The 11,357-nt window shown below is 57.6% G+C and overlaps 1 protein-coding gene across 4 annotated transcripts in view; it reads left to right on the plus strand.

Annotated features, from left to right (window-relative positions):
• Positions 1-11,149, plus strand: part of SDK2 (sidekick cell adhesion molecule 2) — a 305,833-nt gene extending 294,684 nt beyond the window's left edge. For all 4 annotated transcript variants that reach the window (XM_032966896.2, XM_032966897.2, XM_076072379.1 and 1 more), the window contains 13 exons: positions 394-541; positions 1,281-1,337; positions 1,924-2,025; positions 2,333-2,448; positions 3,032-3,218; positions 3,572-3,709; positions 4,301-4,462; positions 4,983-5,108; positions 6,076-6,240; positions 7,324-7,464; positions 8,183-8,312; positions 8,829-8,955; positions 10,557-11,149. In XM_032966896.2, coding sequence (XP_032822787.2) covers positions 394-541; positions 1,281-1,337; positions 1,924-2,025; positions 2,333-2,448; positions 3,032-3,218; positions 3,572-3,709; positions 4,301-4,462; positions 4,983-5,108; positions 6,076-6,240; positions 7,324-7,464; positions 8,183-8,312; positions 8,829-8,955; positions 10,557-11,021 — 2,064 coding nt within the window. In that variant the 3' untranslated portion in view covers positions 11,022-11,149. The remainder of the gene's footprint in view (positions 1-393; positions 542-1,280; positions 1,338-1,923; positions 2,026-2,332; positions 2,449-3,031; positions 3,219-3,571; positions 3,710-4,300; positions 4,463-4,982; positions 5,109-6,075; positions 6,241-7,323; positions 7,465-8,182; positions 8,313-8,828; positions 8,956-10,556) is intronic.
• Positions 11,150-11,357: the final 208 nt, after the last annotated feature.

The following is an 11,357-nucleotide window of genomic DNA, read 5'->3' on the forward strand; positions in this document are numbered from 1 at the left end:
ACACTCCAAATTTGCCAAATAACAAAAAAAGTAAAAAATGACTCAATTGGGATCCCATATAGCAACATCTCCCCCTGCTGGGAAACATTATCATTTGTATCTTTATTATTACTATTGCTACTATTACGAGTTCTATTTTACCAGGTAAGCCCAACTGAGCTATTTTTCAGAAGTGACCTGGCCACATATGATAGCTCATCGAAATGGCTTATTGTGTGGAAATTTATAGCAGCCAAATAATCTTAAACGCAGGTTTCTAAATGTGGAGGGAAAAACCGGAGGACCCGGAGAAAAATCCACGCGACCACGGGCGTCAGGATCGGGATCGAAACCACGACTGTGAGCGGTCGAGTGGGTTCAGGCTGAGCGAGGCTGCTGTTGTGTCCTCTGCAGGCGCCCCCGGAAGAGTCGGTGAACGGGATCCTGCTGGGCTTCCGCGTGCACTACCGGCCGCTGCAGCTGTACGACGCGCCGCCACGGCTGCCCCCTGGCGGCCGCAGGGCCCGCGACACCGCCGCCGTCGCCGCCGCCGAGCTGACGCGTGAGTGACCGCGGCGACGCGCCGGCAAGGGCCGGCTTGTCAGAGGGTTCGGCCCCGCGCTGGCCGTGACCGTTCACGCCTCGCGGCGAAAATAACCTGGGTTCGATTCCCGACTCGGGCGTCTCTCTGCGTGGAGTTTGTGTGTTCTCCCCCTGAGAGCGTGCGAGCGAGTGTCTGCGCGTGTGTGGATCTCTTGACCTGCTGTGAGCGAACCTCGCGACGCTTTCACGTGGCCTCAAAGTCCACCTAGTCTGGCACAAGCGCTATGGTGATGTCACCGCCACTCCGTGGCGAATGGCGGCCGTTGCTGTTGTTGTATTCTTTCCCTCTGTTGCGCATGGGTTTCCCCCCCTATCAATCAGAACGCGTCAGGTACATAGGCCTGGTAGATATTCGCGTACAGTTGTTTTGTGTCACCCAACGTTCTGCTGCGGGCCTTCGTTTTTGTGTGCAGTAAAAATCGCGTTGAAAATAAGAAAATTCCATGTAACCGGTATCGGCCAATGCTGAAAGAAACTAAATGCAAATTACTCCGTTGGGATCACAGCAGCAGCAGCAGCATCGCTTGCTAACTGCGAAAACGTTGCAGGACCCTTCTGCAAAAAGAGACTTGAGGCTCAGTGAGGCTCTGACACTTGCTGATGTTGCTACCGCTGCCGCCTCTGCGTCCTAATACATGTGCCGTGTGTGTGTGTGTGCACACACGCGTCCGCGCACGTGTGTGTGTGTGTGTGTGCAGCGCGATACCTCGTTCACACGCTCAACGATTCCTCGTCAACGCAGCACGAGCTGGAGAGTAAGGGCACACCTGTCGATCTTCCATACTTCTCCTCTCTTCCCCCATTGCGTTTCCGCCGCTCTTCATTTTGCGAAATAATTTTAGCCGAGACTGAGATTGCGACCCAAACAAAACTCGCTGACGACGTTAACGCCGGTTTTCCACGACGCCAGCCCTAACGTGCGGAACCTCTCCTCCTCCGTCCCTCTGTCCCTCTGCCACTCTCTCCCTCTGTCACTCTCTCCCTCTGCCACTCTGTCCCTCTGCCGCTCTGTCCCTCTGTTCCTCTCTCCCTCCATCCCTCTCTCCCTCTGTCACTCTCTTCCTCTGCCACTCTGTCCCTCTGTTCCTCTCTCCCTCCATCGCTCTCTCCCTCTGTCACTCTCTCCCTCTGTCACTCTGTCCCTCTTGCTCTCTGTCCCTCTGTTCCTCTCTCCCTCTGCTACTCTCTTCCTCCGTCCCTCTCTCCCTCTCTTCCTCTCTCCCTCGGCCGCTCTGTTCTTCTGTTCATCTCTCCCTCTGCTAATCCGTCCTTCCGTCCCTCTCTGCCGTGTCTTCCTCCCTCCGTCCCTCTCTCCCGCGCGCTCTCCCCGGTGTTGCCCAGACCTCACCAAGTACCTTCGCTACGAAGTCCGGGTCACGGGCTACAACGTGATGGGTGACGGCCCGCCCAGCCCGCCCTACGAGGTGTTCGTCGGGGAGGCCGGTAAGAGGCTCCGCCGCGGCAGCGACGCGGCCGGGCGGCGCCTAGTCCCGCCGCTTTGTCGCAGAGATTCGCGGTTCGGACCACGCGGCCGCCCCGGTTAATACTGTGGGCGCCGCGGTAACAGTGAGACGCCACGTGCCGCCGCATTCGATTGCTCGCAAATGACTCACAAATTACTCAGTCGCGTTAGCAAGCAATCGCAGGGCTGCACCTTTAGCGCTCTGTACAACCGAGAACTATGCACTCTGTCACTGTATCGTTCCTTCCTTGTTCTGATTGAACGATCGCCTTATTCACGATCCCACAGTGCCGACGGCACCCCCGCAGAATGTGCAGGTGGTAGGGTCCACGGCCACTCAACTGGAGCTGAGCTGGGAGCCTCCACCGCAGGACAAGCAGAACGGGGACATCCAGGGCTACAAGGTGACGCGCACACGCAGAGAGGCCCGCGGGCGGTCCCACAGTGCTGAGGATGCACACAGCGCCAGAGCTTAGTCTCTCACTGAACAGTTTCTGGGTGGCTGGCACACTGAAGGAGTCTTGTGACAAGCGGCCACAGCCGTGTCATGGTGGAACACGGTCAGGAATCCTGACAAAGCGGCGGCCGAGGAACGGAACGCGTCCTAGGCGCTGCGTTGATCGTTACATCGCAGGACCATGGGAGATGGCTGTGGCTTGAGGAGCCTTTCGTCCAGTAGTGGATTCACCATGGCCAATGATGCTAGTGATGATGAGGATACTTGATGTGGTGTGCCTGTTCCGGTGTGAGATTAAGTCCTCCGCAGAGCCCACGTCCGTCTCCTCTGCCTCGTTTAACCCTTCGCCAGAAAATCGTAAGTGGGGCGGAGCGGTGGTTAGCAGTCTGCAACGTGAACCCGCCCACCTTGGGGGGGGGGGGGGTGGGGGTCCAGGTCCCGTCACGGCTAACTTCGTTGGTGAGAGATGCCTGAACGGCTCCCGTGCCCGTGGGAACCTAACGGGGTTGCGCCGTGCGGACCCCGCGCAGGCGTACTTCTGGGAGACGGCGCGGGGGAACGCGTCGCAGCGCGTCAAGACGCTCTTCCTCCCGGAGACGAGCATCAAGCTGCGCCGGCTGAGCGGCTACACGGAGTACGCGCTCGCCATCGCCGCGTTCAACGCCGCCGGCGACGGGCCCCGCAGCGCCCCGCTCTCCGCGTGGACCGACTCCGCCGGTACGGCACGGCACGCGTGGAACGGCGGCGACGATGTTGGCAAGCGCGATGGCCAGCAGAGACGCGCGCAGATACACGCGCTGACGAACGTGCCCATCGGCACGACGGCAACCCCTGTGAATCGTAGATAAGCGTGCTGCACAACTCACCGACGAGCGAGCTGGAACGATCATAATCGACGCTTGTGCCACTGCGTGACGTTCGGCCGCGTCGCATCGTGGAGGGTCTTACGACATAAATGTGGCCTGATCGTTACGTGGCCCAACCCACAAAATTGTTTACAAATGACCAAACTCTCCATCACCTGCTCGTGTCCCCCCTACCCCCCTCCTCGCCCCCTGCGTGGCGAGCAGCCCCCTCGGCCCCAGGAGCCCTGAGCTTCTCCGAGGTGACGACGTCGTCGGTGAACGTGTCCTGGGCCGACCCGGCCGCTCCCAACGGTATCATCGACGGCTACCGCCTCGTCTACGAGCCTAGCACGCCCATCGACGGTGCGGCCCGCCTCCCCCCGTCGGCCTCCCTCACCGGCCTCCCCCCACCACCTCCTCCCGTCGGCCTCCCTCACCGGCCTCCCCCCACCGCCTCCCCCTATCGGCCTCTCCCACCGGCCTCTCCCATCGGCCTCCCTCTCCGGCCTTCCCCTTCGGCCCTCGTATTACTGACTTATGTATCTAGGAGAGCCACGCCAAGTCATAGCACTCTTTTTCAGGAGGATCCTGCTGCTGCTGCTGCATTGGGTTTTTACGTTAAGATGTTTGCTGACAATTAATGACGAGTCGTGTTTATAATCCACAACGGAGGAAACTCACGCATTCAGTGAAATGGATAGAAACCACAGAGGATGTCGCGTAGTATGGCCGCTTATCTATGTGTGTGGGAAGCAGAAGCGTAGGTGGTTTGGGCTCCGTGCTGCGCTCCGAACCCCGGCGCCTTGAGTTCGATTCCCGCTCACGGCCAACGTCAGTTGCTGAACGTCTGAACCGGTCGTGGACCTCCGATAGGTCTGCTCAGCCTTAAACTAAAACCTGGTTCGGTATGTGCGTGTGTGAACACCCGCTTGGGGCGTGGGCCCGTGCACGCAGGCGTCAGCAAGATCGTGACGGTGGAGATTCGGGGCGAGGGCCCGCGCTGGCTCAAGGTGAAGGACCTGGTGGAGGGCGTCACCTACCACTTCCGCGTCAGGGCTCGCACGTTCACCTACGGCCCGGAGGTGGACGGCAACGTCACCACGGGGCCCGGGAAAGGTCGGGGCTCTCGTTCGTTCGTTCATTTGACCTCGTGCTCACACCACAGGCTCGCGCGTCCAACGTCGCCGCTGCTACCAACCACTCCCTCGTTTATCCACCCACTTACCCACCCACTAGCTCACCCACTCACTCGCTCATCTACCCACTCACAATTGCCAACCCACTCACCTGTTTATTCACCCACTTACCCACCCACCCACTAACTCACCCACTCACTTAACCACCCGTTCACCTACCCATTCACTCACCCACTCACTCAATCACTTTGTAAATTCCCTCCCAAGCTCGTGTAAGTAATAACCTCGCTAAATACAAGAGGCATTAAACCTTCCAGCGGGCCCCTAGGACCGCGGCGCAAACAGCCCGGACCACACGCGATGCTTCCCGGGTTTGTCTCTCAAGCGATTGTAATGAAATGCAGCGGCGGTGTTGGGAGCAGCGCAGCTACAAGAAGGTGGGGGGGGGGGGGTGGGAAATGCGGCGGCGCTGAGCGGGCGCTGTGGGGCTGTGTGCGCAGGTGCTCCTGGCCCACCGGGGGAGCCGTCGGTGACGCGGTCGGGCGGCTCCATCGTGGTGCACTGGACCGCGGGAGAGCCGGGCGACAGCCCCATCACCGGATACGTCGTCGAGACCCGCGCGTCTGGTACGACGAAGGCGATCGCAGCGCCGGGCGGCAGGGGCGGCGGCGGTGGCGTGCAGAGCGGTGACGTTGCAGTCACAATTTAGCCACATTTGCTTACATTTAATTTTTTGCCTTTAGCTTGTTGTCATTTCCCCTGCACCTCCGATTAGCACGGTTGGCTACGTTCGGTGTGAAAGAAGTTCGGCGTACATACATTCTAAAGCGACACCGCGAACCACTCAGTCGGGATCACATAGCAGCGATTATCGCCCCACTGCTCGCAGAAGACTAATGCCCGCTTGCAGGCCAGGTGCTGAGTCCACCTTGTGCCGCACAGGGATAGCTGCCGCTTGGGGTGCCCATTGAAATGTGTTGACATGAGATGTGATGCGAGTCGCTTATCGCGTGTACATTGCACTGAGATGCCCCGGCATGAAGGAAGGCAGCTCTGTCCAAAGCACAGATCATCATTATTGTAACTGTGTCTGGTGGAGGAGTCACATAACATACACAAGAGGAAAGCCCCTGATACGTCCTTCACTAGGCCTGGCTCAAAAACCCTCCTGTGGAATGGTCGCCGTCACAAGGTGAAGAGGGGGTTTGAGATTAGGAGGCTGGAGATTAGGAGGCTGGAACAGGGGCAGGGAGGTGACAGCTCGGATGGTTTGGAAAAAGGGAGTTCCAGGCTGTGGAGTGGTCACGGTGATGGTAATGGTGGGAGGTGTTGTGGTATTGGCAGTGTGGCGGTTGTGGTAGTGTGTTGGTGGTGGTGTGGTGGTGGCGGTGGTGGTGGTGTGGTGGTGGTGATGATGGTTTAGCGGAGGTGGTGGTTATGGTGACGTGGTGGTAGTGTCGCAGTGGTGATGGTGGTGTGACGGAGGTGGTGGTGTGGCGGTGTTGGGGGTGGCGGTGGTTGTGATCGTGGTGGTGGTGGTGATGGTGGCGTTGACGGCGGTGGCGACCCGGTGTCGTTGTGCCCCCCTCCCAGACGAGGGCTTGTGGGACATGGTGGTGCGAGACGTTCCGGGCGACGCTCGCTCCGCCGCCCTCAGCATCGACACGCTCCGCCGCGGCATCAGCTACGACTTTCGCGTCATCGCCCACAATGCACTGGGCTTCGGCGCCCCCAGCGTTCCCTCCCCGTCGGTCTCCGGTACGTCGTCATGGCCCGACTAGGGGCTCGCGTCCGTCCCTTTTTCGTTCCCACGCGTTTATTCAATAAGTTACTCCCGAAGTGAGGAACCTACCGGTTCATTTGACACGGGGCCCATCACCACATCGTTTGTTTGCATCCGTTATTTAATCAGAAGATTAAATAAACCCATTGAGACACGCGGAACAACATCACCTCTTTTGCAAGGGTGACCTTACAAGGGCTACCTATCGTCACTGCATCCGAGTCGTAATAATCGGGTACTGGAGGGGAGTGATTTGACCCTGGCGACAGCCCTGAGTTTCTTCCATTAGCGCTGATGTGAAGGCGAAACCTAATTATGCGCGCATCAGTCGACACCCTGGACTCCCTTGTGAGGGAGACATTCCATCGCAAGGGATTTTAAAGGGTGAAATATTTGAACTAATTGATAAAAATACGCTAATGTTTAGCGGCGACAGCGGTGTTACGCGAGCGTGTGCAAATGCGAGGCCCTGCGAAGGTTTTTGAAAGTGCTCTGTGCCCCCCCTAAAGTAAGGAGGAGGTTCCACCACCACACTGAATTTTTGCGGCCGCTTGTGAAGAGAAAACTATGGGCCTTGCCCGCCGCAGCCGCACGGCGCACGTGCAGAATGTTCCGTGTTTACAAGACATCCGTTCATTTAGGTACTCCGTAACCTTCGTGTCGACCGCTCCCCCCCCATCCAGAGATGTCATTGCGTTTACACGCTCCATGCAACACGTTCGTATCGCATCGTGCGGCGGTATGTTTTTGCATGCGTCGTCGCATCAGCGCGACTTAGAGCTAGCTCCATGCCCTCAAGTCGCCGCGCCACCGCGCGTTGCGAGTGGGGTGGATTTCCACCGTAGCTTCGAGGCGCTGCTTTTGCAATTGGACATCACTTTTGCGAAACACCGCTGCCCAAAGCTCCGCCCACAACCCCCCCCCCACCTCTCTCTCCCCGCCATCACCCCCCCCTCCCCGACGTGGTTAATCGCTTTAAGTCAGCTAGCCGGAGTCCGGCTCCGGCCGGGGTTCGCGTGTCGCTTGCGTCAAATTCACTTGAACCGCGTGCGCCGCAGCGCAAATGGGAGCGGCGTTCTACGAGGAGTGGTGGTTCCTGGTGGTGGTGGCGCTGACCAGCCTCATCCTCATCCTCCTCCTCGTCTTCGTGCTCATCATCCGCGGCCAGAACCAGAAGTACTCGCGCAAGTCCGACTCCAGTGAGTTGGCGCGGTCACGGCCGCGATGGCGATGGGGCAGCTTCCCTTGGAATTGGATGTAGAAAAACGTCAGGTTGGGCACCACCTTTAAAGGCTGATGTGGGGCGGTGGCGATGCTGTGGTGGGCCGCGACGGTGGTGGGGAGCAGTGGGAGGGAGTGGAGAGGAGTGTTCGTGGGGGGGGGGGGGGTATGGAGGAGTGGAGAGGAGTGGGGAGGCGTCTGCAGGCAGGGTGGAGTGGGGAGCAGTGGGGAGGAGTGTGGAGGAGCGCGCCTGAGTGTGGAGGAGTGTGGGGGAGTGTGGAGGAGTGTGGGGGAGTGGGGAGGAGTAGGGAGGGCAGGAGGACCGGAGGAGTGGGGAGGGCAGAAGGAGCAGAGCAGTGGGGAGGAGTGTGGAGGAGTGGGGAGGGCATGAGAAGTGGGGAGGGAGGGCAGGAGGAGCGGAGGAGTGGGGCTGACCCCATCCAAATCGCATGCCACACATTTTTAATCGGTGCTCTCAGAATCAATTTAAGATGCCAAACAATTTATAAATGAACTTAAATTAGCCATTTTTAAAAAAAATTCCAAGTAAATATATTTATTTAGGTGGGGGCACCAACCCTCTTTTACTGGCATCTGAATATCACCAAAACCGTGCCGTGCCAGTCGTAGCCTGACCGGTTGATGGTGACACCGCCGCGGCGGTGACCGCTCGTGTCTGTGCTGCGTGTGCCGTAGGCAGCACGCCGCGCGCGGGCGCCAACGAGGAGATCACGAGCCTGGAGGGCGGCTTCACCACGCTGGAGCTCAACAACCGCCGCCTGTCCGTCAAGACCGCCCTCTACAAGCGCAATGGCACCTACGCACGGTACGACGGGCCGCCCGCACCGTCCGCTCTCCCGCTGGGGGGGGGGGGGGGGGGCAGCAGTGGATCGATCATGGCACGGCTGATGGTGATACTGCTTCATGGAGCTGCACGGCGCTGCTGCCGGAGATGGCGAAAGCATGGAAAGGCCTTGAATGAGCAGCGGATGGAGAATGGTTGGGCAGTAGCGTCATGTCCATTGAGTGTGCAGGCGGTGCGACTGCACCGTTCCCCACGGGTCGGAGGAGCCAGAAGTGGGAAGTCGGGCTATGAAGAGGAGTGGGGAAAAATTGGACAGTGGTGGGGGGGGTCCATTTCATTCCTTGCACCAGGTCCAATGGCAACCACTGGGGCACCACCGCCCCATCCTCATCACCGCCGTCGTGTCTTCACCGCTGTGATATTCAATGTCGTCAGGTGAACCCTGTGCGGATTGAGAATGGCTTATGATGATGTCGACGAAAGGTACTCGGTTGAGGAGCTGAATGGCAATGAAACGGCGTTTTTTTGTTTTGACAGCTCCCCTCCGCGCCCCTCGCCCGGCACGCTGCGCTACTCCGACGAGGACCTCACCGCCAAGTACGAGGTGACGGCGGCGGAGAGCAGCAGCCTCACCGAGAAGCCCTCCGAGCTCTCCGAGTCAGAGGTCAGACGCTCGCCCGCCCTGCCGCGTTTCCACAACCACAGGGAGAGGCCGACCCTGGGCGTCCCAATGCTAAGAGGGCCACGTGAGGGTTGGTGGATTACCGCAGCACAGATGTTACCGTGAAACTCCCTTCCCATGGGCGACGAGGAGGAGGCGCCACGGCAATCGGACATCTGTTACCATCTATGTGGGGATCGAGCGTTGCGCCCTTGCGCCAGGCATGGGTTTTCTCCTGGCGCTCCGGTTTCCTCCCACTTGTATGATAAACACAACTCATCATTAATTGGCTGAAAACATCTTTAAAAACCCAACGGAGAACCCTCCTGAAAAAAGTTTTACAACTCTCAGTATGGCTTTCCTGGATAAATAAGTCATTTATTATTATAATTATTGTTATTACGTGGTTTCGTGGGATATTTTTGTCTCGTGTTCCAATGGCATGCCACTTGTGTCCCCCAGTGTCGTGTCACAAGATGAATAATCCATTCAGAACTCTCTCTGTGCAGTGTGACCGTTTGTGTTCGAGAACGGCCCACAGAAGTGGCTATCAAAGAACCCACCTCTAAGATCCCTTCAATTGAACAATGGTCCATATATATTCTTAGCTCTTTCGGTAAAGTCACGTTGAAGGGAAACAAAAAAAATAATGTTTTATATATTTTATTATTTTATTGTTTCCCTTCAACGTGACTTTACCGAAAGAGCTAAGAATATGAATTACTGCAGTCACGAAAGCTTTAAATCAAAATTTAATGGTCCATTTAGTAGGCGTCAGTGCTTTCCCCCCTGATCTGCTATATACAGAGGTAAAGCTCTTTATTTGAAAGTCAACATTTATTAATTCTCACAGCTGGACTTTATCCAAATTAAGCTTAGAATTAAATCCCACGGTAGGAAAGTGGTTCTTTCCACAGCCACTGGTGACCGGGCTGAGACCGGCCACTCGTTACACTCGAGAACTCGGTTAAAACCTGGATTTGAACCCAGAGTCTCAGTGCCATGATCTCTGAGACAACCCAGCCCACCTCATTAGGTCTCCCTTTTTGCAGGGTTAAGTTTGTGAACAAAAGTGGGCACGGATATATGAATCGGTGAAGGTGTTTTTCCTTGTAGTGAACGATGACTGTGAGCAGATGAAAACCATCAGGCAGATGATGACGACGACTCAGCACTACTACCACCACCATCATCATCACCACCATCATCATCACCACCATCATCATCAACACCATCATCATCAACACCATCATCTGCCCACCAAAGTCCAAAGCGTGACCGACTTTGATAACATAAAATGAACGAGTCTGAATGAAGATGCAGTCGCAGATTATTTACAAACGTCATTCGAGACCGCGGTACACTGAGGAAGACTGGACGTGGTGATTGGCTCTGTGTTTATAATAATATTTACTGAGTTCACCGATTGGCCGCTTTAGCCGACCGGACTTAGAGAACCACTCCATGAAGGTCACAGACTGAGTCTATGACTGACATGCCACACGGGTCATCGTTGACGTCAACCAGACTACGACCAAAACGAAAATAAAATTTAAAAAACGCTGACCCACATCTCTGCTGCCTGCGTGCCGTTCGTGCGGCAGGCGAGCGAGGAGGACGACTTCGGCTCGGACCCGGTCAAGTGCAACTCCCACTCATTCGTCAACCACTACATGAGCGAGCCGGGCTACTACAGCTCGTGGCGACGCCAGCCCAAAGGGCTGTCGCGATCGCCGCAGCCGTGCGGGCCCTACCTGGCCGACGCGGAGCACTCCGAGTCGGGCGAACGCACCCCGCCGGCCCTCACCCCCTCTCTGCCCCACCACCACCACCCCCACCACCACCCGCACCACCACCCCCAGCACCACCCGCACCACCCGCAGCACGGCATGTACGTCTCATCGGCCACGGCCTCTTCCAACGGCCCTGCCGGTGGCGGGGGCGGCGGTGGCGGCGGCCCGGGGAGCGGCGCCGCCAGCCCGCTCGTCGGGCTCTTCGTGTCGGCGTCAGCGAACGGGTTGGGGCCCGGCACGCGGCCTCCGGTGGCCGGCTTCTCTTCCTTCGTTTAAGCCGAACGCCGAGACAACGCCGAGATTCGCGGTTTCCTGCGGTTGGATTTGACGCGATAGTTAGGATCGTTACGACGTTCGTTTTGTACGAAGGAGCCGGGTTGGCAGGGTTTTTCAGGCGAACCAGCCTGGCGATGGAATGCGTGGCGTAGTCGTGAACTCAAGGCTCAATCCCAATTAAAGTTCGTGTCGCGAGTTGTTGGGTTTGTGTTGGCGCTGCTGGAACCCGCGCAAGAAGGCTGCGAGCAGGCGTTTAGGCTCCTCCACGCACGTCCAAAAAGCTCGAGCGACAGGATTTTTTTTTTCCCGCTGCTCGGACCCTGCCTCCGTTCACGG

This window comes from Petromyzon marinus, chromosome 37 (genome assembly GCF_048934315.1).
Source record: "Petromyzon marinus isolate PM22_M1 ecotype Great Lakes invasive population chromosome 37, UKy_Petmar_22M1.pri1.0, whole genome shotgun sequence".
Classification (NCBI taxonomy): Eukaryota; Metazoa; Chordata; class Hyperoartia; order Petromyzontiformes; family Petromyzontidae; genus Petromyzon; species Petromyzon marinus.